This window comes from Lineus longissimus, chromosome 9 (genome assembly GCF_910592395.1).
Source record: "Lineus longissimus chromosome 9, tnLinLong1.2, whole genome shotgun sequence".
NCBI classification, from domain to species: Eukaryota; Metazoa; Nemertea; class Pilidiophora; order Heteronemertea; family Lineidae; genus Lineus; species Lineus longissimus.
The window spans coordinates 18,608,929-18,634,567 of NC_088316.1; the positions used below are offsets into that span (position 1 = coordinate 18,608,929).

Genomic DNA, 25,639 nt, shown 5'->3' on the forward strand with positions numbered 1-25,639 from the left:
TCCTACAGAGTAACAGTAATCCGTTTGACACTCATCTTCTTTTCGTCACTGTCTTGGGGTTCCACGTAGCCTACTCCATCGCCTCGGGATAAGCGTCTCAGAAGGACTTCATGTCAGAAGGACTCCCCCAATCCACTGGCTAAAACATGTCGGAAGGACGAGGGGGGGGGGGGGTGGCTCCCCATGTCAAACAGCTGTGTGAGTTCTTTACATATTAGTATAAAACTATATATGTATATCTGTATATATATATACAGTAAATGCTCAGTTACCTCGGGATAGGCCTACTTCAGATCAACTTAGTTTTTGGTATAAAATGGGGCCCAGAGAGGGTATTCATGTAAAATGTGACACTGATTTTTTAGTGAATAGAAGTGTACAGGCCTATGGTTGATTGGTTTTCTGAAAGAGGACTTGAATGAGACGTGTCCTTTGCCAAGGCCTGGGTCTATTTCATACTATTGTAGGAGAAAAAGAATTAACCCTTTCTTGTTTTTTAGTGAAATTGGTTTCAGTCATTCAATACGCAGACCTCTGACCAGTGACAATGATTACAACTTTTATCCACCTTTTCGTGTTGTTTGTACGTTTGGTTGTCTGCATGGATATGCCTAATGATGGTGAGGGTGATATGGAAGGTCATCGTCCTGGTACGTCTAGGCGACTCCATGGCTACCCTGTGCAGGCACGTCTACGGCATGCATTAGACTGTCAGCATGCTATTGAACATGGTCACGTTTTGAATGTCGCAGAGTATGCAAGGAGGCATAGATTGGCCAATTCAACTTTGCGCGGATGGATTCAGGACATTGACCACCTCATGGACCAGGCAGAACACAATGCTCACAGTCGAAGGGTGCGCATTGATCATGATGGATTATGGCCTGAGGTTGAAGATGCCGTGCACCAGTCATTTCTTGAGAGGAGGCAGAGAGCTCTGCCTGTATCCAGGTCTGATTTTCGCCAGGATGCTGTTGTAGCCTTTGAAAATTGGTGGGGTGAGCTTCCTGTCGAAAGACAGGATGAAATGAGGCACCAGCGCCCTGAAAGAGTGAACTTTGTTGCTAGTGATAGGTGGTTGTCAAGGTTCATGGCCAGAAAGTGCATCACGTTTCGTCGAAAGACCAAGGATACTGCCACATTACCACGTGATGCTGAGGAGAGGGTGGCTAGATTTCAAGAGGAGGTACGGCCTACTGTTCAGGAAAATAACGTCCACACTATTTTTAACTTTAATGAAACTTTTACCCAACTTGATTTTCCGCCAATGTATACTGCTGCAACAAAGGGGTCAAAGAACATTGATGTGCGGACATCGAGGGGGAACCCAAAACTGGGTTGTACGGTTGGACTTACAATTGGGTCAAATGGAGAGAAAGCTCCAGCTCATGTCGTTTTCAGGGAACCCGGTTTTGTTAGGGAAATCAGAGCCCTGCATGACATACCAGAAAATGTAAGGGTAACGTCTTCAAGGTCTGGGTGGGAGAATGCAGGAACACTGCAGCACTGGCAGGAAGAAATCTTTTTTCCCTTTGTTGGAGACTTTAATCCAAATGAAATTTTGCTTTTGGTAGACAGATTTCGCCCACATCAGGACGAACAATTCTGCCAGCCTCTGGTTGAAGCTGGTATTTTACTTGATGACATCCCTGCCAGATGTACATCTCTCGCCCAGCCTCTAGACCTAACCGTCATGAGGGGGTTTAAAACCTTGGTCCGTAAGTACTGGAAGGAATGGAAAACCCAGCATACTAATGCAGATGGACAGTGTGACAAAATCCCTCTCCTATCAGTTTTAGGAATTCTAAGTCATGCATGGGCTGATGTAAGTCCCAATGCAGCAATTCGGGGATTCCAAGTAGCTGGACTCATTCCACGTGAAAATGGACAATACGCCGATGCTCAGGCGGAAGGAGGTCTTCTCCTTGATGAAGATGAACTGTCTGATATGGAAGAGGATATTGTGTTTCATGATTACAATGAAGACAGTGACTGACTTGTAACAGAAGTCTGAATTTGTCATAAAGTGTTGACTTTTCGGCTCATGAGACTCATTCCACCAATCAATGTTGAAATTTGGTCTTTTTTAGTGTTGTAATGAGTTGTCTAATGCTGACTGATTTTGACTTTTCATTCAGTGTTAGGATACACTCCAATGCAGACAAGAGCGACCTATTCACTTTTATTCTATTACTCAATGAACTCCCAAGGGGTCTGACTTGAATAAACGAAATGAGCATGATGTTCTGACTTCATGTTAATTTAAACACCTATTGAAACAGCTGTCACCATAAATAAGTGGTCAACTTTCTCTCCCCCATAAAGGCCTCATATTATGTGTTTGCAAAAATTGGCTGATCCCGAGGTAACTGAGCATTTACTGTACAAACCGTCATCGGATGCGCATCCGATATGCCACGAGATCCTTTACCGTCAATTCCCTGACCGTCTTCGGATGCGCATCCGATATGCCACGAGATCCTTCACCGTCAATTCCCTTACCGTCTTCGGATCCGATATGCCACGAGATCCTTCACCGTCAATTCCCTTACCGTCTTCGGATGCGCATCCGATATGCCACGAGATCCTTTACCGTCAATTACCGTCATCGGATGCGCATCCGATATGCCACGAGATCCTTCACCGTCAATTCCCTTACCGTCTTCGGATGCGCATCCGATAAGCCACGAGATCCTTTACCGTCAATTACCGTCATCGGATGCGCATCCGATATGCCACGAGATCCTTCACCGTCAATTTCCTTACCGTCTTTGGATGCGCATCCGATATGCCACGAGATCCTTCACCGTCAATTCCCTTACCGAGGTAGCGTTGTCAGTACGTTGGTTTAGGGGCGCAATAACCTAGCTTATAGCGAGCAATTAGTACACTAAGATTTCAGTGATTAACATAATAGTTGCAAGTATTTGGCATTTTAGACTCATAATTCGTGCTATAATAACTACGTTGTAAACATAATGCTCAAAATTGATTCATGAAAAAGTTGTTAGGGCAATATCAAGCAAGCAGTAATGGAAAAAAGTGTAATTCCATTAACTGAATATTGTTTTTAGACACTATAACATTTTAGGCCTACTTTTCCGTAAACCACGAGAACAATGTATGTGAAAAAAACAACACATATAAGTGAGGCGCCGAGTATACAGTAATTGTAAGGTAAAGAAAAGCTCGGTCTCTAAAGTCTGGAGGTCCGGAGTCCGTAACTGTGACGGTCACGAGAGTGATTTGTCCTTACGGATAGATCGAGAGGGCGGTTTGGGGTTCCGCCGACGGTGCTCGCATGCATTGGTCGTATCCCCGAAACCTTTACAACGAACAACAAAGCTGGTGGCATCCCTGACGGTATAGGAATTGACGGTGAGGTAACAAAAAAACTCGTGGCATATCGGATGCGCATCCGATGACGGTAAAGAAATTGACGGTAAAGGATCTCGTGGCATATCGGATGCGCATCCGAAGACGGTAAGGGAATTGACGGTGAAGGATCTCGTGGCATATCGGATGCGCATCCGATGACGGTAAAGAAATTGACGGTAAAGGATCTCGTGGCATATCGGATGCGCATCCGAAGACGGTAAGGGAATTGACGGTGAAGGATCTCGTGGCGTATCGGATGCGCATCCGAAGACGGTAAGGGAATTGACGGTAAAGGATCTCGTGGCATATCGGATGCGCATCCGATGACGGTTTTATATACATATATATATATTATATAAATTTTAGTTTTACACTATTATGTAAGTGCAAGCTCTAGTGAGCTCACACAACTGTTTGACAGTCCTGGCTCCTCCATCGTGCTGACAACATGATGAGAGAGATGAGACAGTCACAGCCAGGCAAAAAAAGTCTTGGCTGCTCTGCCAAGTTGTCAACATGGTGAGAGAGATGAGGAAGTCACAGCCAGGCCGAATCAGTCCTGGCTGCTCCACCGTGTTGACAACATGATGAGAGAGATGAGGAAGTCACAACCAGGCCGAATCAGTCCTGGCTGCTCCACCGCGTTGACAATAATTATGGTGAGAGAGATGAGACAGTCACAGCCAGGCCGCATCAATCTTCGCCGCACTGCCTAGTTGTTGATAAGGCGAGAGAGATGGGACAGTCAGAGCCAGGCCGAATCAGTTCTGGCTGCTCCACCGTGTTGACAATAATTATGGTGAGAGAGATGAGACAGTCACAGCCAGGCCAAATCAGTCTTGGCTGCTCTGCCAAGTTGTCTATATGGTGAGAGAGATGAGACAGTCACAGCCAGGCGGCATCAGTCTTCGCCGCACTGCCTAGTTGTTAATATGGTGAGAGAGATGAGACAGTCACAGCCAGGCCAAATTAGTCTTGGCTGCTCTGCCAAGTTGTCAACATGGTGAGAGAGATGAGGAAGTCACAGCCAGGCCGAATCAGTCCTGGCTGCTCCACCGTGTTGACAACATGATGAGAGAGATGAGATAGTCACAGCCACAGTACTTCGATCGTTTCTCCTCCGCACGTGCTAGGACGTGTCTGTCGGAGCTGACAGCTATCTCGATGATTAGGACCTCCTTTTCCTTCTCATAGAAGACGAGCATGTCGGGGTGCCGGTGTTTTATAGCCGGGCCCGTGGGGACTCGCGAGTCCCAGAGCAATCTCAGCTTCTTTCCAGAGTACGAGTGGTCATTGGAACCGGTGTAATGTTTTTGAGTGTTTCTGTTTTTGAGTGTTTCCCCTCATTGTTTGGGAACGCTCAAAAATAGATTGACAAGTTTTTCTGTGTATCCCCCCCCCCATTGAAAAGTCGTGGTCTCTCTAGCTGCCTATTGTTTGGAAACACTGACACATGGGAAACAACCACAGATGTTACACCGGCTTCTCAAGACCACATACCGATGGTATCCATCAATATGTGTCTCCTTGACTGATGTAAACAGTACCGGTACCATTATATAGAGGATGTAGGGGCATGCAATGGCTGTATGCGCATTCTGCATGAGAGAAAGGACTTTGGGAGGATTCACCAGTCTTCTAAGATGACTGTGGTCCCAAGCAGTACTCAAGTTGTACTTAAAGAGTTGTCAGGAAAATATTGGGTACAACCAGTCTCGTGAGATCAGATAACCAGCTGGCAGATGTTGGTAGTTCCACTGTCCGTCCTTATGAGATGATTACCATGGTACAACCAAATCAGTTGTCTTGTATCACCCATATAGAACACAAGTGTAATGTTGTCGTGTACAGCTAAAGGACCCTTTGAAGGTTGTGTCATGCCTTCCCAACCTGACCAGATAACCAGCTGGAAGAGGTTGATTGTTACGTAGGCTGTCCTGTCGTCTCCAAAGTTTATTAGTGGTAACCTTGGTGTAATTTGTAGTTTATGTCAGGGTCTTCCCAACCCGACCAGATAACCAGCTGGTAGAGAGTAGTTGTTTCAGAGTTTTTAGGTTCAATCTGAATGGATAACCAGCTGGCAGAGGTTGATTGTTTCGTCATCACAGAATGAAAGATTGGGATTTCACCAATCTCAATTACAGTTGCCTGTACAATGACAGAAGACGGACGAAATAGTGTGATGGTCTTCATGATTTTTCTTGGGTAGGGGAGTTCCTCTGCTGACAAGGGCAGGCATGCATTGGGTCAGTTCAAGTCTTGGGGTTGAGAAAGTGTTAGGTGTTGGTGTAGGGGGGCCTACCAAGGCTTCCTAGCAGGAGAGGGACTACTACCAGTGCCGAGTCACAGGCATATTCCATTCTGATGGCCTTCTGACTACTATTGTAGTCTTATTACTATGTACATGTCCTGAAGATTCCTGTACCAGATCACCTCCCTAGGAGGTATCATATTGGCTCTCAAGGACTAACCTAGACCATCTCCTCCAACCAGGTACCCATTTACTCCTTGGTGGAGAGAAGCAAGTCAGGTTGAGTGTCTGGTCCAAGGACAGAAACCCCAAGACCTCCTGGTCATGAGGCCAGCACCACTACATCGTTGCTCCCCACATCTTGAAAGAGCAACAGAATATAACAAACCAACACTGACTTTTCTTGTTTATATACAAAAGGGTTTATTGTATTGTATACTTATTCAAATGTGCCAATTTTCAGCAAAATAGTGCCATATATTCATAGGTCATTACACAGTGCAAAGTAAAATACAAAAGTTGGGAATAAATGGTTCATACGCTTGGATGGCTGGGCCATGAAACCAAACATAAATGAGGTCTTACAGAGGATAACAACTGCTGATGCTGTGTTAAAGCTAAAACAAGAGCAATCAGTTCTTTACTTCATATGGACCTATACATATATACATGTATTTCACTACATGTAGTATTTTACTGCAATGAGTTTCAACGAAATGAAAACCATAGCGCCACCAAAAGGTAATAAAGGGGCCTTTTCCACCATACACATTTTTGTGGACTGTGAAAATACACCACCTACTGTTGGGTAACAGACCAAAACCAGATGACACAGTAAAACTCTTGACACGAAGGTCATTTTCCAAAAGATATGCTTCAAGGTTTGTTGTAAACATGATTATATACAGGAGATCATACAGCAAGCCCGGTGCAGATATGTACAGGCTAGCATTTGGCAAGGAAGGTAATATTACACTAACTTTTAGCACTTGGCTCTGGTCATGAGAGCCAGCCTACATAGTCTTCAGGAAATGCAGGCACAGGTACATGTACAGACTGAAAACCATACATGTACATTAATACATTACCACATAGTGGTCATCAGTGAAATACATAAAGACGACATTAGATGGAAAATGTGCGAGATGTAGATCATACTACGTGAGACTTAGCTAATACTATAAAAAACCTGGGGAAAACTTTTACTGGCTATGTCTACAGGGTATTCTTGGAGTATCGAACAATCAAATGTGTCCTCATATCTACTTCGCAAAGGCAGAGATATCTAAATTTTCTCATAAATTTTCAATATTGTTCACTATTTCAACTATAACTTTGCTTGTTGAAGCAATAACAGACATCACACAGACCTCCAAGCAATATACTACGTAGAGTGTGACCGTTGAGAAAATACTTAGAGCACTTGTTGATCTTGTGCGTTATGATTATCAGACTTGGCCCTTTATCCCATGGGGAGTATGCCTTAATGCTGTTATTTCTAAAAATAGAACAAACTGATACCAGGAAGATTGGCAGATACAACAAAGGAAGAGTCAGCTACAACGCATGAGAAAATACTCATGGTTGGCAGAGACACCTTAGGGAAGATTATACAGTGCAAACATGGAAGAAGTGGCGATACAACACTTTACGCCCCTCGCATACAAGCAATTTTCATCATCATACATTCGCATGCGACACAAAGTTTAGCAGCCTCACACTGCGATGACAACTTACTGGCCAAACAGTTTTCTTATTTTTGAAGTGCCCCTAGTAAGTGAGTAACTACTATACCAAATTTCACCTGCTTTTGAAGGGCCTCAAGACAGGCAATCCTTGATTGTCATCAAAAGCTCACAGTCTACAAATACATTATACATTTTCATGAAACCTAATGAATACTGACCTTCAAAAGGTCGGAAATGATTACAAAGGTCATATCAAAACCACTCAAAATGAAATGTCCTTCACAAAGGAATAAGATTATGCAAATTTTTCACCCAAAATGGAATAGGAATGTCAATTCAAGCTCATTTTAGCTAAACCCTTGTGACCTTGACCTTGATCTCAATGCAAAGTGTCTAAATTGCTTCACCAGTAACATCATTTACTCAAAGTATTGTACTTAATAATCATGTGACCTTTGAGTGAACGACCTTGAACTTCAAGTTCGCTTTACAAGGAGGCCTAGTTGTGGTTGCAAGGTCAAGCTCATGCAACTTTACTGTCAAAGTGTTGAATAATAAGCCACAGAAACTGCAGGTTGTGAGCAAGATTTCTTGAGTTTCGAGATTTCAGGAGACTGCAAAGGGCTGGATGAAATAGCCGCCATCATGGTTGGTGATCGCTTCCAGACGGCTGCCCCTTGCAAGTCGCTTAGTCAGGTGCTCTTCACTTGGACGACACATGCACCAGCACGGCCAGTACATAAAGGTGACACCTGAAAGTAGACAAATGATACACTTCTTACAGTATCGGCTGATCGTTACCCAGATATGTCAATATAATCCTACATCTTCCATTCTTGATTTGTGGCGGACCCAGGGGCGTACACCTCCCCTTATTTGGAGAATATCTGGTTCCTCATATAACATTACCAGCTATTGCGGGCCAGCCAATTAAGCCAATTAGTGCACCTGCTTAATTGGTCCTGGCAAGCCTAATGGAAAATGCATAGGAAATATCAATAAAGTTGGCTTTTTGGGCGGGGTGTAAAAATAATCCCAACTCCCGACTTCTGACACAATTCTATATATGTCAAGGTATTTACTGGCAAAATTTGGAGTGATTTGGATGGAAATTCGATGTGTCCATCTATAGGTTGAAAATTTTGGTAAATCTGTAGTGCTTCACTCGTAGCCCGTAGTGTAAATTCCTGAGAAAGTGGGTTTTGGGGGCTTTTCTAGCTGCGCTAGCTCCGAAACTATACATTTGATACAAACTCCCGACTTCAGACGTGGTTGATATAACTCTTAGGATTATATTCCCAAGATTTCAGCTTTATTGGAGAAAAATTCATAGTGTCCATAGGGGGGTTGAAAATTGGAGGATTTTCAATTTTTTTCCCAACAAATATGCGAAAAATATTACTTTCCACCTAGAATTAATCAAAATTTCGCAAACTATCATAAAGTACTTCCTTGCAACAATCATTTGTGAAGCTTTCAAAACTTTTGGCTGATTTATTTGACCCTAAATCAGCAAAAACCAAACATTTTAGTGTTTGTATGCACCAATGCACAGGAGGCTAATTGCCAGATTAATTCACACCTTTCCAATCTCAAACAATAGGAATGATGGAGTCTCCCTCTATTCAAAACAGAGTGTGCTAGGCCCGCAATAGCTGGTAATGACTTGTAGAGCCAGCCAGTGAACTTTTGAATAGAACACTCAGACAGATCTTGCTGCCAAACTGGACAATTTTGAAATGAAGTCTAAAGTGGGTCAAAATACACTGCATGGTTGCAGCAGCCAGCGTAAGAACAGTGAGTGGGGTGGCAGACAATGTGAAAGCAAGAGCAGTGCTAGAAGTAACTGTGAATATGACAGAACAAGTGATATTCTGCATGCTGTTAAAGAGGTGGATATGGGCTCAGTTTCATCCGATTGTAGCATGTAGTAATAACCATCTTTGGCAAAATGATGAATATTCTCTGAACTCCGGGAGTTTTCCTTGCCATGGAGGTCAATCACCTTTGTGATGGGGAAACATACTTGTGTCATTAAAATGAAACTAAAGTTTTGAAATAGAGACACTGAGATGATCACTACACTGACAAAGAGACTTTGAAATACTCGCAACAGCTACCACAACTGAAGATGACAATTACGGCAAACAGACATAATTTACAACTGTTGCAGTGGTAAAAATAGCTTGTTTACTGGGCACTTTAGACTGTCAACAATACATTGTATTACGAGTGCGTGTACAGCCGATGTGAGGGAAAAAAACAGAAAAAAAGATGTTTTTTGCAATCATCACTACAGCCCACATCAAAGGTGACAGAACAATCAACATATAGAGGTCGCTAGTATCTGTTTTGTTTCTTACCTGTCGCCCGTCAATACCCACCTTGCTCCACTCGTTATTCTGTGGGTCGTAACATTCGACATCGCTGAGATACTGCATGCCGTCGTAGCCACCGACTGCGTAGAGTTTGTCGCCAAGAAGGCAGACACCGATGGAATCGCGTGGAGAACTTATGGAAGAGACTAGAGTCCACGCGTCAGTTTTTGGATCATATCTACAATAAGAAACAATGAAGCATACATTTATAATACTGGCTGCTTTTGAGTATGCTGAGGCATTGCTTGCCATTGAATGTCACTGGCGATAGGTTTGTTTCTGAATAGATTGTGTCCAAGCAGCTCAATTATTAGAGGTCTTTAAGGGGTATTTTTTCTCACCTTTCTACGCAGTCGAATCGACTGGATGTCGGATTACTGGCTGGAGCGTCATGGCCACCACAGGCGTACAGGAAGCCGTTACAGATGGCGACACCAACACCACCCCGTCGCTTGTTCATCGGTGAGCAGAGCGACCATTTATTCGTGTGTGGATCATAACATTCGAGAGATCGTAAACAGGAGCTGCCATCCCTGCCTCCAACGGCATATAATCTGAAAAGTGAATGGTTTGATATTAATCAAAAACACACCAAAATAGGTCACTCATTTACCTGTCCAACTGAGCTCCATAATGGAGAGGGTGTCTTGCTAACAGTTGTACCCTAAGGAAGTTTTCGCCGTACACTCTTTCAAAGCCACTTAAAAAATCTCTTTTTCATTTGCTCAAACATTTCAGACTGACTTCAATTACTTTCAATTTGATTTTTTTTCTGAGAAATCTCCACATTCTACTTACTTATTTCCTAAGACCGAGACACCAACGGTACTCCTCGGTATCGACATGGGTGCCACATAACTCCATTGTCTAGCCTGGGGGTCCCATCTCTCCACCGTGTTCAGGTATGACCAGCCATCATGGCCACCCACTGCGTACATTGGTCCCTCTAACACTCCAACACCTACAATGAAGAAACATAGACTTATTCTCCTAGACCGAAGATGGGAGTCAAGGCCACAAATGCAATTTCGTCATCTGCAGTACCTACCTAGTCCATGCCTGTGTGTTGACATTGGTGGCATCAACGTCCATGTCTTCTTCTTCGGATCGTAACACTCCACCGTATTTAAAGTCTTGAGACCGTCCCTCCCACCGACTACAAATAGTTTATCGTCTAAAACGGCAACACCGAATTGCAGCCGTCGGCCATTCATGTTTGCTACCTGAGTCCAGGTGTTCGTCCTGAGATCATATTTTTCAATACTAGTATTACCTGGAAGTAAACAAATTACTTGCTCTATAAATGATTGAGGCTTTCAGCTTCACTTTTTCGACATGAAATGGGGTTCTTCACTGACATAATACAATAAGTTCCGTGTGATCATCAGTCGCCTTTGTTATCATATAGGGTAACACAAAAATGATTATTACCCTTTGCACAATCCATGCCGCCAACAGCATACAACATGCCCACCGTGGACTTCCTCGGCTTGGTGCGGGGACTTTGCATTGATAACCGTCGCTCTGGCAAGAGATGGTATTTCATGGCTTCCATGATGAGTTCTTGGCAGTCCCGATCGTCCCGGAATAGTGGGTCTGTCTCAACTCGGTCGGCTATGAACTGAAATTGAGCAGCGTTAAAACATAAGATTTAAGTGTTCATATGAGCGTGGACAATCTCCAAGATATGTAGAAACCGACCCATTCAGACCTCGCACATTCCGTTGTTTTACATAATACGGTCTCCCGCATATGCTATACTTTCACATTCTGGACTCACCTGTGGGGTTAAGAGTGGAAGCTTTATATGGCAGAGTAACTTCGATAACATCTGTTTTCTTGTGCTTGGCTCGTGGTTTGCCCAAGTGACAAGAGCATCAAATATCGTTTCTTCATTTGGCACATTCAGATCATCACTTGCTAATAACTTTGCCACCTCCTCCCATGGAAGAAGTAGGAATTCTTGATTTCGTATCACTTCTACAAACTGCTCCTGAAAATAGTAAGGAATATTCAATTAAAATGAATTATTTTAGCAAGTATGCATTTTTCTAATCTTTACTTTGTTTAAGCATTGACGCTTAACCCTTTGGCAATACAAGAACGAATTAACCAAAACTGTGATAGTCAGCGGCAAACCTCATGTTAACTAATAACATTATACATGAAAAGGGAATCACTTCATATTCAGAGCAGGAGTCACAACAATGCACACCCCGACTATTACCATTGTTTTTGATTTAACTAACAAGTGACATCACATCACCAATTTTCTACTCACCATTACATAATTGTTAGCAACTTTGAATAAATCAGCACATCCCTGAGCGTCGGCGAAATGCCGTATTCCAAGGCAATTTGAAGGATGGAGTTGTTTCATAAGGAATCCACAGCATGCCTCAACGACCTCTAATAACTGGAGCAGGCAGGATGTTGATAATAAACTCTCCACTGTTTCTTCTTTAAGGTCGATTTTTCCTGAAAATATAACATTTTGAAGAACCTGTCAAGGTTTAAGCCTTGTTTTCGGGTGAACGGAAAATTAGCCATCCTTCTGGGTTCAACCATCAACCACATTCTTTTCTTTCTATTCTAATCTAAGAAAAGAAGATCAGAAATTGGACGCATGCTGATATTCTGATGAATCGACCTGATTGGCTGACTGTTTGTTGTGAGGAACACGAGAGCTATATCAGTAAATAGCGCCTGATCAATTCCGCGCCCATCTGACATATTTGTTGAATCAACACAATCTTATTTGCCATCCTCGGCCGGCCTCATCTAATTTTGCCCGTCAACACGACAACAAAGGCGATATCTGCGTAATCAGTTTTCAAATCATCGCTGGCTTATGATAAATGAATGGAGCTAATGGTACGGAAGGTTCGGGCAGAGATGTAGTGATGATCTGGTGAACATTCGATATCAAGAAAGATACAAGGCAAAGAAAAACAGGGAGAAAACTGGCAAATCTGTTCCAACTGACTGAGCTCATGACTTAGCCAATAGCGCCGTCTACACAGGAACTTTGCACTATGTGTGAGTGCCAGCCTGATGGTACCGCAATCACGTTCCTACTCCTTCAGGCTTGACAACATTTCTGCCTCATCACTATTGTGAAGTCCGTGACCATCCAACTCCACTGGAAAACACACTAATTGAGTACCAACCTTATCACTATTTGATTGATCAAATGTTTGATTCATCGTCTGCCAGCGCAGAACACGACAGTTACATTACCCAGCATGCGTGAGTCACATCATGCACTCCAATCGTTCTTCAAGACAAAGCACAGGGTCTTGACGCAGTTAAACAGTGAAATCTGTTTTCTTTGCTGCACGACTGCACATCGCTCATGTGCGGGACAACCATCGGGAGTAGAAGTTAGAATATTTATTGTTTACACCAATGTCATTAAAGCCAGAATTCTCAACAACTCTCTTTTCAGAATGGTGGTTTGGCCAGAAATCGTTCTTGGGATTCTTATGAGACAGATACCCCCTTCCTTCACCGTTCTATGATCAAATCCCATCAAGATTGAATATTGATCATGTAATTCTAAGAAGGGAAGTGATTAGGTGTGAAATTACTTGAACCCCAGAGCAGGAACTTTAACCCGACATCCGACCACTTGATGCTCAGATTCAAACCAGCATCCCTGACTCCCAGACTCCCATTACCAATTACAAGATACCATGTTCTTTGCTCAGCAAATTACTCGCTTGTCAGGCAGTGAAAAAAGTTCTGTAAAACGCCAGTGTGGATTCGCAGGAGCGGAAAATGACGAGGCATTGGAGTCCAATTTTGCTTCTTGCATGATCGCTCTGGTCTCTTTCTGTATCGTAGATGACCAAATATGGGAGCTAGCCATTCAAGGAAATCTCTGGGGACAGTTACATGTAGATGTAGGCGATTGGCTTTTTGCCCGACCAGAGACAAATCAGTGACAAGCTGGCTAATCTAGGTTTCTTACGATTGGATGCTTTTTCAGGAGTATGGGGTTGATATCTTGACATGATGTTAGAATGCATATGCTTGATTTTCGGGCAAAATCTGTGGTTTTTGATGAAACCACAAATGGATTTTGGCGCCATACCCATCCTCTGATTTTGGCACCATAACCCTCCTTGGAGCTGAGTGTCACCAACTTCAGCATGAATGTCTAGAAACTACATTCCTAATTCAGCCACCGTCAAAAATCTATTGGGAAATGCAAATGAGGAAGTACACTAGATTGCTTCGGAGGTGTTCGGTTCATTTCACTGGAATATTGAAGCAGGGGAGGTGTCTGACAGTGTTCATATTGAGCCGAGTTGCTGTTAAGTTAACTGTGTGTTGATGGATGGGAAGTCAATGAAGTCAACAATGGTTGAATTGTTCCAAAGTCTGCAAAATTTCATATTTCACAAGAATGTAAGAGCCAAGAGTTTAGGGCACCAATAGTAGGCCGGCCCTCCCCTCCATTATGGCTAGAGAAGAACCCTGATGTGCATGGGAAGGAGCATGTAAAAGACTTAGATATGAATTTGACACGACTGTTACTCAACCTGAGCACTGTTTACGATCAGACTGTTGCCCCCACTCCAATGATCGAGATACCCTATTAAGTTCTATTCAAGGGGAATCTTACAGCGCTAGGGATTATGAGGAAAAGAGGTTGAGCTAACACGCAGGTCCATCAGAGCTGATGTGATAACGAAGCCAGAGGAAAGCACCTTACAAGTAAGCTGGCCATTGCTTGTTACAACAGTTGGATTCGCCTCAAATTGAGTAGTGTAAACTGCACTAAAACCAAACACATCTCTGAACAAGGCTGGCTGGAACCAAGTGTGAGTCAATGAAGCCATACTGAAACAGATTACATGTTAAACTGGCCATCCATCTGTTGGAGCTAAGCTGATATCATGTCAGGTTGCATTCCCAAAAGCTGCCTGTCAATTTATCGCAAACGAAAGGTCATTGGGAATGGTCAAGGATGGTCAAGCTGCGACTGTCATGAACTGCGGAATAGTTCTACGTGTACTATACATCTTCTTGAGTTGTCATTGTGGATGGGTCAAGAACTCTCCTTGGGGATACAACAAAGTAGTATCAGAAAGACAAGAATTACATAGTTCCTAAAGGAACCTGAATGCTGTGCCAGGGTAGACTGAATATTGAACCAAACTACTCAGCACAGAAGGCAGAAGAATGAGAGATCGAATCGCCTCGATTGATTTCTCTAGGAGCATAACCTTGTATGATAAGCCAGACTGCCACAACATCGGTCCAAGCAACTAACATGAATGGGCTCCAATCAGTTGCGATCTTCAGGAGCCACTCCAAGTCTTCAGCTCAGATCAATCACAGCTATGACAAGCTGGAGGATTTCTCCAATTGAAAGTGTCACGCACGCATGCTGGATGAGTGATAGTGTTGAATGAGTGATACCGTGTGCAAATCCTATCCTCGCCAACCTAAGCGAACTCTAACAGTACCGAGGTAAAGCCTGCCACAAAACCTTCAGCTAGGACAAAGTTAGCCTTCGAAGGAGTTTGTTGGTAAGACACAGGAGATGATCCAGGAGTAAGAACACAAGGGGACACCCTGGCGTTTTTGAAACTCAAGTCACATATTCTTTACCAGAAAGGGACTTGGCTCCCTTTCTGAGCGTACCTGATACTGTACCCAAAGACAACAGCAGAGAGACTGAAACAGAATATGAGACCCTAATGCAAGCTTAGATTGTGACCATTATACACTTAGTGCGCCACCATCAAAGGCTGTGAGTGCATAATGGCACCATGAAGTGAGGCTTTGGGATGCTCTTATTTCATTAGGTTGTCTGCAGAGTAATCTCTGTGGGCGCCTTAGAGACACGCTCTGAGGTGATACAGAGGCAGAGTGGACTCAAGATGCAACAGACAAGTGGGACCCCGTCTTGGGGAATGTTTGAATGCTACCTGCTAAATTGATCAAACAATCAATATGTAAGAGCAATGACTATGGAAAAAGAGGTAGGGTGCCTCAAATTTGGGCTGACTTGGTCCATCAACATACTTGTTGGGACCGATATGGATGCTGTAAGCCTATGGTCGCTCACCCTGAGGAATCAGCAACAACCTCTCGCCTCTCAGGCGAAATGCAACAGCCTGGACATGGCTCATTGTTTTAGAGCCCTTATAAAAGCTTTTGTATTGCTCCATCTTTACTGAACCCAGGACTGTCTGCAGCCCTGCCAAGAACCTGGCTGTGACTGGGTCAATAAAGCACATACGTTTAAGTTAGCCCAATCATCATCCAGATTATATATTCTTGAAGCCTGATTTCCCAAAGGTTGATGTGTCCACGGCACAAACCCCCATCAGAAGTCATCAGTATTCCTGTCAAGGAATCAATAAATACCCGGTCGCTCTGACACGTCCAATGAAATTAGTTTTTACCCTCCGGTAATGAATGCAAAAAGGCCAGGCGGGAAATGGGATATTCTGGTGGGAATATCAATGAGTAATTTACATATTGATGGAGTAAAGGCTGATTGGCTGGATTGAGTTTGGGTTAGGGAATGGAGGTGAGGGCTATGTTATGAAAGTATAAGACAATTTTCTTTTGTTGCTGCCTGCAGGTTGCCACTACAGCAGTTCGGGCAAATGCAGGAAACCACGTGGTTTCAACAGCCTTGGAGAGTATTCATTTTCGAATCTCCTTAGCCAATACTCAACAGTCACATCTCGCTCTGCAGAAAGTCTCCTTTACCAAAGATGCAATTTCTTGCATGTCCTCATGGCGCTTTGATGGCGTTGATGAGTAACGGGAATAATCTGATCTGATTACAACCACGAGTCGTCGGCCAAGTGGAAGGATTGATCTGTGATGTTCGTGATCAGCGCTTATATCAAGGTGCATGTTGGAACAGTCGATGGGGCTTCAACTCTTCCCACTCCTGATGGGCTTGGTTTGCTGACTGGTGATTGCTGGCATGTTTGCTTGTCTACTGATGCTGCACACGAATGCCAACTCCCTTTAACACAAAAATTCTAATCCAGCTCTTACCTGTGTACATATATTGAACCAATAATGCTAATGCCTCTGAATCAACGTCTTTCATTTTTATTTCCTCCTGACTTGCCTCTTTTACGTCATTTGTGAACATGGCCGCAAAATAGTCTGACGCCGCACTAAGCACCACACGATGCGCGGCTATACGTTTGGCTCCCGTTACGAGTATAACGTCACATAATTTACGATTACACAGATATGACTCCATTTTTTTCATCATGCGTTCCGAATGATTAATTGATCGGTAGCATTCGTCGGACATCAGATCCATTCTCCCCGAATGGTAGCTCCCATACGCGTGATGGACCAAGTATCTGGAATGACAGAAAGGGTACGCAATGAGTATGTGGGGTAACAAACTACTTCAGGTTCCTTCAACAACAAGCCAAGCTGGGCCCAGAAGACAGAACAAGTCAACCTTATGTATCAATGCTGTGCTGCAGCGAAAAAGAATTTGTGGCATTTGTGTAGAATTTCCATAATCCCAAATTTGTCTTTTTGGGCAAAGTCACAACGAGCCCAGACTAAAGGTCGCTTACGAAAGCCTTGATTTGAGAAGTCCAATTATTACAGTTATGTAGTCAATATGACACTGACATTTCCATGTCTGCCAAAGGCAACGAGGTGATTGATTAAATTACTCCCTAAGTTAACATGTGACCTTTAATCTGACATCTTTAACTTTTTCTTCAAGAGGTGAAATGGCTCAGAGCAACAGGAAGAAGACAGAGAACAACAAGAACACAACATATATTGCCAACCAGGAAACTTTTGCGACCTTTTCACCATTTTGTGAAATTGCAACCTCCGTGACAATGAAAATGTTTTTACATTGACGACATTTATTGGCATCAAAATGAAGTCTGACAACAAGATAGAGAGGAATCCCATTTTGACAAAAGACACGACCTGCTGCCTGAATCTCCAGGGTGACAATGCCACAATTCCCTGCATTTTTCCTTGTTGGCTGTCTCTGTGACTGGTTGAACCATGCAGTATTCCCCTCCACTTGAAAATGTCAATTACTGTGAAGAAAGCTTGTCACGAAATGGTAATTCCATTAAATCAAAGCTGAGACAGAGCGACGTCCGCTTTGAGGTGTCAATACCCGATGATTGGCTTGTCTTTGAGTGGGTGATAGTATAATGTGACAGGAATGAGAAAATGAGATGTGGTTGCAGGGGCTGAAAACGATTATGGGCAATGCCAATGGTAGTGGCATCTGGGTGACGAAAACAGATATTCAGCTCTGCCCCCAACCCCCCCCCCCCCATTACCTCACATGTCATAATGGTGTAACTGATAGTAAGGAGAAACCGTCCTCTCAAAAAGAGGCTTTAAATGGTTGGAAAGTTGATACACCTAGCAGGTAACAAATATCTTCCCAGAAAATAATTTTTCTCGTTATTGCCAGAGCAGGTCATAGATAACCAATATCCTTTAATGATTGAAACAGTCAATATGACACACGCACCTGATCAAATTCGAGAACTAATCAAATAATGATGTGAATGTCAAACAAGAAATTCATGTCTGAAACAATGTTACAAAAGTGTAACAGGCACGCACATAGTCTCATTGTCTCCCGGGGCAATTGGCCGGGTTAATTTAACCGCCCAATTTGCTCTAATTGTCGCAATCTTATACCTCAATCAATTCTATGATCTAGTTAGAGATCAATCAGAATATTGATTGGGAATGAAAAGTGCTGGGGATGTCAAGAGAACATTGAAGAAAATGTACCTATTCCCAATCAAAGCTAATTGATAAACAAATTGATACCATGGCTTTTGCAGATTCAAGATTTTTGTCATAACATCAAGTCAATTTCAGCTGTCCGCTATGCACTTTAAGCAGACAGAGAGGAGGTGTATCTTAAGTTCATGCAGTGCTGCAGGGGAAACCATGGAAATTCATTAACAATGTAATCACAGCGTGTAGGCCTACTTTATGTATTAGACATGTCGGCATGTACACTTTGATGTCATGAATGTCAGACACCAGACAACATTAAAAATTGATTAATTCCAAGACAGAAATTTTGCTTTTAGTTTTATCAAAAGATGCTCGTCAAAGAAGCTGACACAACCTGACCTATATGAAGCAAGAACATGAGAAGCAATGCAAGTTAGAGTCCATGCAAGACCCTCAAGAAATACCGCATTGAAACATGCTCAAATGATACAAGGAAAGCACATGTATCCAAGAAGGCTTTTCTTAGGTCTAAAGAAATCCAGATGACATACCCTTCTTCCAATGATAGCAGGATCCAGAAATTGAGCAGAATGTATGAAGTCAACAGTACATGTACATGTATGTATGCCTAAAAACATGTCTTGTCAACCAACGAACATTCTATACCACAAAGAATCTTGCTGTAGAATCAAGACTTTTGACCTTGTGTGACATACATCCGCTCTGAATACTCCAAGCATGAATAATCCTGTACATCCTTGTTGAAATAGTTGAGGGAAACCATAGCCAAGGTTGAGAAAGGAAGCACCTCACATGCTGGAATATTGAGTGTGCTAATGATGATTCATCTGACACATTATTCCAATACATCCAAAAAAAACATCATCTTCTGACATCCATCAGCCTATGGTGGAAGATGAGTACTTGATAGTTAAGCAGTTTAACTTGAGTCATGTCATCATCTACTACATTTACCTCCTACTATCATCGACATTAAGTATCACTCCTCCGTATCCAGTAGTATGAGAAGGGCACTATCAAGGTCCGAGGTGTAAAGTGTGCTCCACCGAATCCAAGAGGTTGAAGGTTACCTACAACAACATCATCAATGATCAAAGGTTCATTCCACCAAGTCAGAAGTTGAAGGCAACACAAAATGAGTCAACGCACCAGAAGATCTTCTGGGGACGCGTGTGCTTTCTTCACCACAGGCCAAGGTTTTGGAATTTAAGTTGCATACCCTACAAGCAGTCTCAATTAGAAGCCACTGAGAGGACATTGGCTCACCGTCCTCCACTCCCACGACTTAGTCCTGCTGAAGGGTTCCACCACGAGTGCCAAGCTACATGTTAATGCTTCTGAGGTCCAAAGCAAATACTCCACCAAAGACTTTGAAACAACACTGCACTCCACCATGATGAATCACCTCAGCCTAAAGAAAAGTTACAAGAAAAACAAGTGGGGCAGACTTTTCTCTCATCACTCAAGACATCTGTGTTGATTGGAGGTAGATGTAGACCATGGAAAACAAGGTGCAACACTATCGACCAACTCTCTGCAGATAGTGCCTGAAACTGATGGAGAAGTTCTCAATCCAGTTATCTAAGTTCAAGGTGAATTTATAGAGCAGAGCAGGTAACCACATTAACCTGCCAGGAGTACTTTAATATACGATATTAGCCGCTAATGGGGAAAAAAAAGACAACAATAGTTACAATTTGCTTACAGAGCCATACTAAGGCCATTAGCACCCTCAATTGGCTTACAGCAGCCCTTCTTTGGCCACAGAACCCACAATTCACTTTACAGCGACCATTCCCTCAATTCACTTACAGTGAATCAATTCTCTTACAGTGAATGAAACAACTTGCTTCAACGATTTCAATGAAATCAAACTTGAATCTCTGAGGAACACCTAAGGTCTTGCCACGTTGTTATGGAAACAGGAGAAAGAAGGGTTCACCGTGATCAATGAAAGCTGGAATTCAGCGGATTTGGGATAAGAAAAGAGATTCTGATGATGTGCGTGAATGGCAGGATTGTGGTAAGAGAATCCTGTACATGTCGATTGCAATAGAATACATCTTTGAGAAACCTTGATTTGGAACCTAGCATATTGTGAGCATATCAGTGAATGTGACCTTGAGACCAGACTCCAGCTCATGTGCTTCCACTCCAGCTCATGTGCTTCCACTCCATAGGGAACAACAGAGAAGAATACTGTCTGACGACACCACCTTGACCACAAAACGCTGGGGGTCGATGGCAAATCTCCCGGTCGTGCTACCGAAAACAAACTGACTGTCTAGATTGCATCTCCAGAAATTCCAAACATGAAGGAAGAAGAAACATACTCCTGAGAATGAACAGAAGTCATATTCAAGATGGCTGCATGGATATGTACCAGACCTCATCCAGAAAAACCAACAAGGTATCTCACACATTCTTTGCGTTACATGAGGTGTATCATTACCAGTGACAAACCAGCAACGTAACTGAATTTCCCAATGGTGTCTTAAAACACGCATAAATTTTCTCGCCGTGACTCATTGCTTTTATGATATGACTTCTCTACCAAATCAGCTTGAAGAGAACCATTACTGAGAATAAATGTGCGAAGCTCACATCATGTATTATCTGAAAAGAACTTCATTCTTCATTGAAATCCATATGATTAAGTTGTAATTACAGTAACATGACTCATCTGCGGAAAATATTTGTATAAAATTCATCTAAAATCAGCTTCAGCTGAATAGGAATGGAACAGAAAGAATGATAGATATAAATTTGAAGGAGGATCTTGAAAAGCAGGCAGATGGAATTGCGCATCCATATCCCAAAGCAATCTTCCCATACAGCCATATACTGGCTGACAATGTATTGGGCCTTCTTCATAAAGTGACTCAAGTTTACCACAGGCTGTTCACCATCAAGAAAGAACACTGCCAAAAACACATGTAACTCACAAAAAACTCAGCAGAGCGTCTCCATGGAAAAAAAATCTGATTCTGTAGCCAACAAAGCTTCACGTTGAGAAAAAGTCTACCATTCACTTGATATCTTAGCCTTACAGAGGGAAAATTCGCCAACTGATGAAGCCCTAAAGGGGGTGGTTCTTTTCGACTAATCAGGCATCAGAAATCCAATCGCTGCTCATATAACACAATCACCACTAGAGCTAACGGGATTACCTAGGAGACAGAGAAGATAGATTCAATTTATTTTGCCCACAAGCACAGCAGAGTCGTGACATGACTTGCTTTCACGTTAGTAATGAGCCAGCGAAGCACACCGATCAGACGTCATGTTTGGTCAATCTCAAACAGATGCCGACTCTGCTGCCTATCAGGCTATGGATTTTTAAGGCGAGTGCCTCCTTGAATTGGTGAGGGTTTTCGTAAACACATCAAAAGTGTGAATCGACTGTGAGTGCTTCTTTGAATGAGGGAGATCCTTGAAATGAAGGAGCATCGCTCAAATGAGGGATATGCAACACTGTGGTGCCATGTTTCCCTATATGCACCACTAATTCGTCGAATTTGGCCATTCTACCACATTTGGGAAACGCTTAAGTAGAAACTACGATTGCAATGTCACAGAAGTTATTTCAATTTTCCTCTTTGTGTTGTTAAACGTCATTTGAAGAGCTGACCTAACTTGCCCAAAGCATTCTATTGATTAAACATAGAAATGAACCAATCTCGAAATGACTTGCCTGCAGCCTTTGCCCAGCTAGTTTCATCCTGAGCAAAGCAATAATGAGCTTTTGAATGAAATGGAATCTGTTGCTTGCAAATACTGAAAGCAAATTTTATGGATTTGCTGTGGCGGAAATGAGATTTTCAAAAGACCAATGACTGATTTGAAGCTGAAGTATAGTTAAATAATTCATGGTGGGAGGGAGGATTTTGGCTGTTTAAGACTTGAAATCAATTTGCGGAACAAGGGATCTTGGAGTTGAAATTGGAGAATGTATTCGGTTATTGACAGAAGCAACTCCACCTGTCCACTGTGACATCAAGGGACTTCTGAGATACGACCACCGTCCACAAGTTAGAAAGGTCATATCCTGTGATTATGTGATGACAAGGTTCTAGATATTGGTAATCTTTGCCTAATGTGAGCAAACAGCTGTTCCAGTATTGGCTGTTCATCTGCCTGAGATTAAATCAATCCGAAAACGCGGGAGATTGGAGACGAGAAATTGGAACAAGTAGATAGATATTGACAGAAGCAACTGAACAGTGATACCATGTCAGCTCAGGGTATTGACAGCGACTGGTCTGCACTATTGAAGCACTTTGGAGTTTTGGTACGGACAGCCACGATCCATTTAAGCAGAGCCGAAATCATGCAATCTACACTCCAGAAGTTGAATGTTTGAGTACAATGACACGGCCATGATGGCATGGGAGACTGCCACATAACATTTTTAAACATTGTAATCTGTTAGAATGTTGCCAACCGCTTCCTGCCACGATCAAATAATGGCAACAATTATCCTGCAGTTACAGCATGAATAATGTGCCAATTGCGTGAAAAGGTCTGTTGACATCAGCAGAGTTCTCATGTTGACTGGTGGAGGCAGGCGTACCAGCTGCATGTACAGACAGAATTCAAATGCTGATAAGTGGGAAAAGGCAAAATGTGATAGATTTGAATTAAGTCATGTCGACACTGGTGTCCTAGATAGGGAACATTGTTTTGAGAAAGTGACGTCAATTCATTTCACATTTCAGCACTTCGTTTGTCATGTGCTATTCTTCTTCAATACTAATCATCCACCGACCTAACCAACTCGTAAATAACGCAGAGAAAGACGGAAATCCACACCTTTCCGTCGCAGCCATTAAATGGCTACCACATTACCCCTGACATTTACACAACATTTACACAATAAATAATACACTGATTACCGCCAGGGCGAGATGTAGAACCAATCAGGATAATTCATTACCATCTCCAACAAAGAAAGTGCCAAGAGGTTGCCGCTCCATCTTGACGTCGCATAATTATCACCTATCTTAAACCTCATGACGTAAACAATGACAATAGGATTCTCACAGCGATGTTAGGACTTCCAACATCAGTTTCTAGACCATCGACAGGTTGGGTGCACGCTGCACGACACTTCTTCATCATTCATCATCCCCCTACAAGGAATATTTACCGAAACTATTACTTATCTGATCAATGACCACATTGTGGACAGACTAATGAGATTTCTCTTCTTAAGCTTTGTAATAGAAGTTTCTGAGCGTCCATGACAAACAAGTTCCTGAGCAATCAACAGGTAAGACTCAAATCCCAGTAGGAGAGCCTGTGAGGGAGGTGGAGGAAGGGAGCGTTATGTACATGTAGCTAAAATTTGCCACCTGAAGTTGCCTTTTTTCCAAGATCATTCCGTTCTATGACTTTAAGGCTGAAAATGACAAACAAATCAAACCATGGGTTAAACATCTCCTCCTGTAATGGATCTGATAACAAAATACTCTTGTACGATTCATTATAACTCCTCCTAAACAGATCCACGGCCATCAAAATGCAGCATATTCTGCGCGATTAGGCCAATTCTCCTCATGCAATTAACCAAGTGAAGAGTTTAAGACATTTAATGAAGAAAATGGAGCGTGATGATCGCCGGGACTGCTGTGATTGGAAAATCAATAGAACCTAATTGTATGTAACGGCAAGTTAATTGGACTGTTGAGAGATCTGAGAGGACAAGGATGTTTGAGAGGGGCTGCAGGCTCGATGTGGTTTCTTCAGAAGCAGTGTTGATACAAGAGTTAAGTGCCAATATGTTGATTATAAAGAAGAAAAACAATAGTTTGTGCTTGTTTGCATGTAATAGATTAGTCCTTTTACCACCTCTATTGTCCTCTACAACCTCTTTTGGGAGCACAGATTAGTCCTTCTACAACCAAATGGGTCTCCCACTACCTCTTTTGAATGTACTAGATTAGCCCTTCTACCACCTGCTCTTACCACCAATGTTGCATGTCATAGATAATAGAATCCGGAGATGGCCTGGTACCATAAGATATGCATGATATTTGCATAAATGATTGCAGTGAGCAGATGTATTGGAAAGCAGGAGATAATACATCTATGTACATTATATAGACTAGTACGTCTGGCACTGATTATGTGGAGACATGGATTGATTTTTCTTGTGAGGTGCAGATGCAAGGATGTCGTAGTGGTTAAAGCGCCATGCTCACCTTCTGCAGAAGAGACTCCAGTTAGAAGTCATGTTTATTTCCTAATTTGCAGACAACAGGTCAATTGCGCTCACAGATAATGGCAGCATCATCAGGAATAAAGCAGTAGCTCAAACATATCATTTGTGATAACTGCCAACTGTGCTTACAATAGAGGGCTAGATCAGCTGTTGTTTACTAATGGATTAGGCAAACAGTGTCCCCATCCTTAAAAAAAAAGATTATGGCCACAGACTTGTTTTTTCCTCCTTAGGCAAGACTTTTTTTATACCTTGGATAGTGTGCCCGCCGCTAGGCAATTAACTGAAAATGTGAAGAAATTTTTTTTTTTTTTTTAGATCAATTTAGTAAGCTCGCTGCACCTAAAATTACTGAAAACCGAAAAAAAAGAAAAAGTCATCAATTGATAGTTTTTTCCTCGTTTGCATGCATATTTGAGCAGGCCACAAGAATCAACAGAACTCCTAACCCCGATTGTTATTCCAACTGCAAGGTCTATTTGCCAATATTGCCTGATTGAGCAACTGGAGATGATTGATGGTGTGTTTGCATGTTGCTCCTGGTGAAGAACAACCTGTGCATACTGATTTGACGATTATCTTTCAATATTAAGCAGACCAGGAGATTTCGTAATCAATTTTACAAGAATGTCACAGTAGCAAAGGCTCAAAGTTTTTGAGGGTACAAGTAAGTAAGTAAGTAAAGGTGAATTTGTAAGGCACTGTTTATGAAGATACCAGATCAGAATTAGTTATTACTGGTGTTATTATGACTTCACACATTTTTCTGAAGTTCAAAAGTGTGATGTTCCAGCCAACCATACTGAAACATCAGGGCCCAGGTTTCCTACCAATTCCTGTTCAAAACATTAAGTTCAAGGAAATGAAATCGTAAGTATATCTAAAACATGCCAAACACCAGCTGCCATTATTGAGTGGAAAATCGATACAAGTGGAAAAGCTTTCTTTGTTTTATTTGGGCTAATGG

General features: G+C 42.5%; 1 protein-coding gene across 14 annotated transcripts in view; it reads right to left on the minus strand.

Moving 5' to 3' along the window:
• Window positions 1-6,038: 6,038 nt before the first annotated feature.
• The window catches only part of LOC135493286 (kelch-like protein 5), a 45,114-nt gene continuing 25,513 nt past the window's right edge, over window positions 6,039-25,639 (minus strand). For 11 of the 14 annotated variants that reach the window (XM_064780505.1, XM_064780495.1, XM_064780500.1 and 8 more), the window contains 9 exons: window positions 16,728-17,047; window positions 11,977-12,173; window positions 11,476-11,688; window positions 11,127-11,316; window positions 10,744-10,968; window positions 10,494-10,656; window positions 10,037-10,249; window positions 9,681-9,873; window positions 6,039-8,069 (listed from right to left, as the gene is read on the minus strand). In XM_064780505.1, the coding sequence (XP_064636575.1) occupies window positions 8,010-8,069; window positions 9,681-9,873; window positions 10,037-10,249; window positions 10,494-10,656; window positions 10,744-10,968; window positions 11,127-11,316; window positions 11,476-11,688; window positions 11,977-12,173; window positions 16,728-17,047 (1,774 nt within the window). In that variant the 3' untranslated portion in view covers window positions 6,039-8,009. Of the gene's footprint in view, window positions 8,070-9,680; window positions 9,874-10,036; window positions 10,250-10,493; window positions 10,657-10,743; window positions 10,969-11,126; window positions 11,317-11,475; window positions 11,689-11,976; window positions 12,174-16,727; window positions 17,048-18,979; window positions 19,770-25,639 lie in introns of those variants that run through there. The other 3 variants (XM_064780501.1, XM_064780493.1, XM_064780504.1) reach the window with 3 other exon arrangements.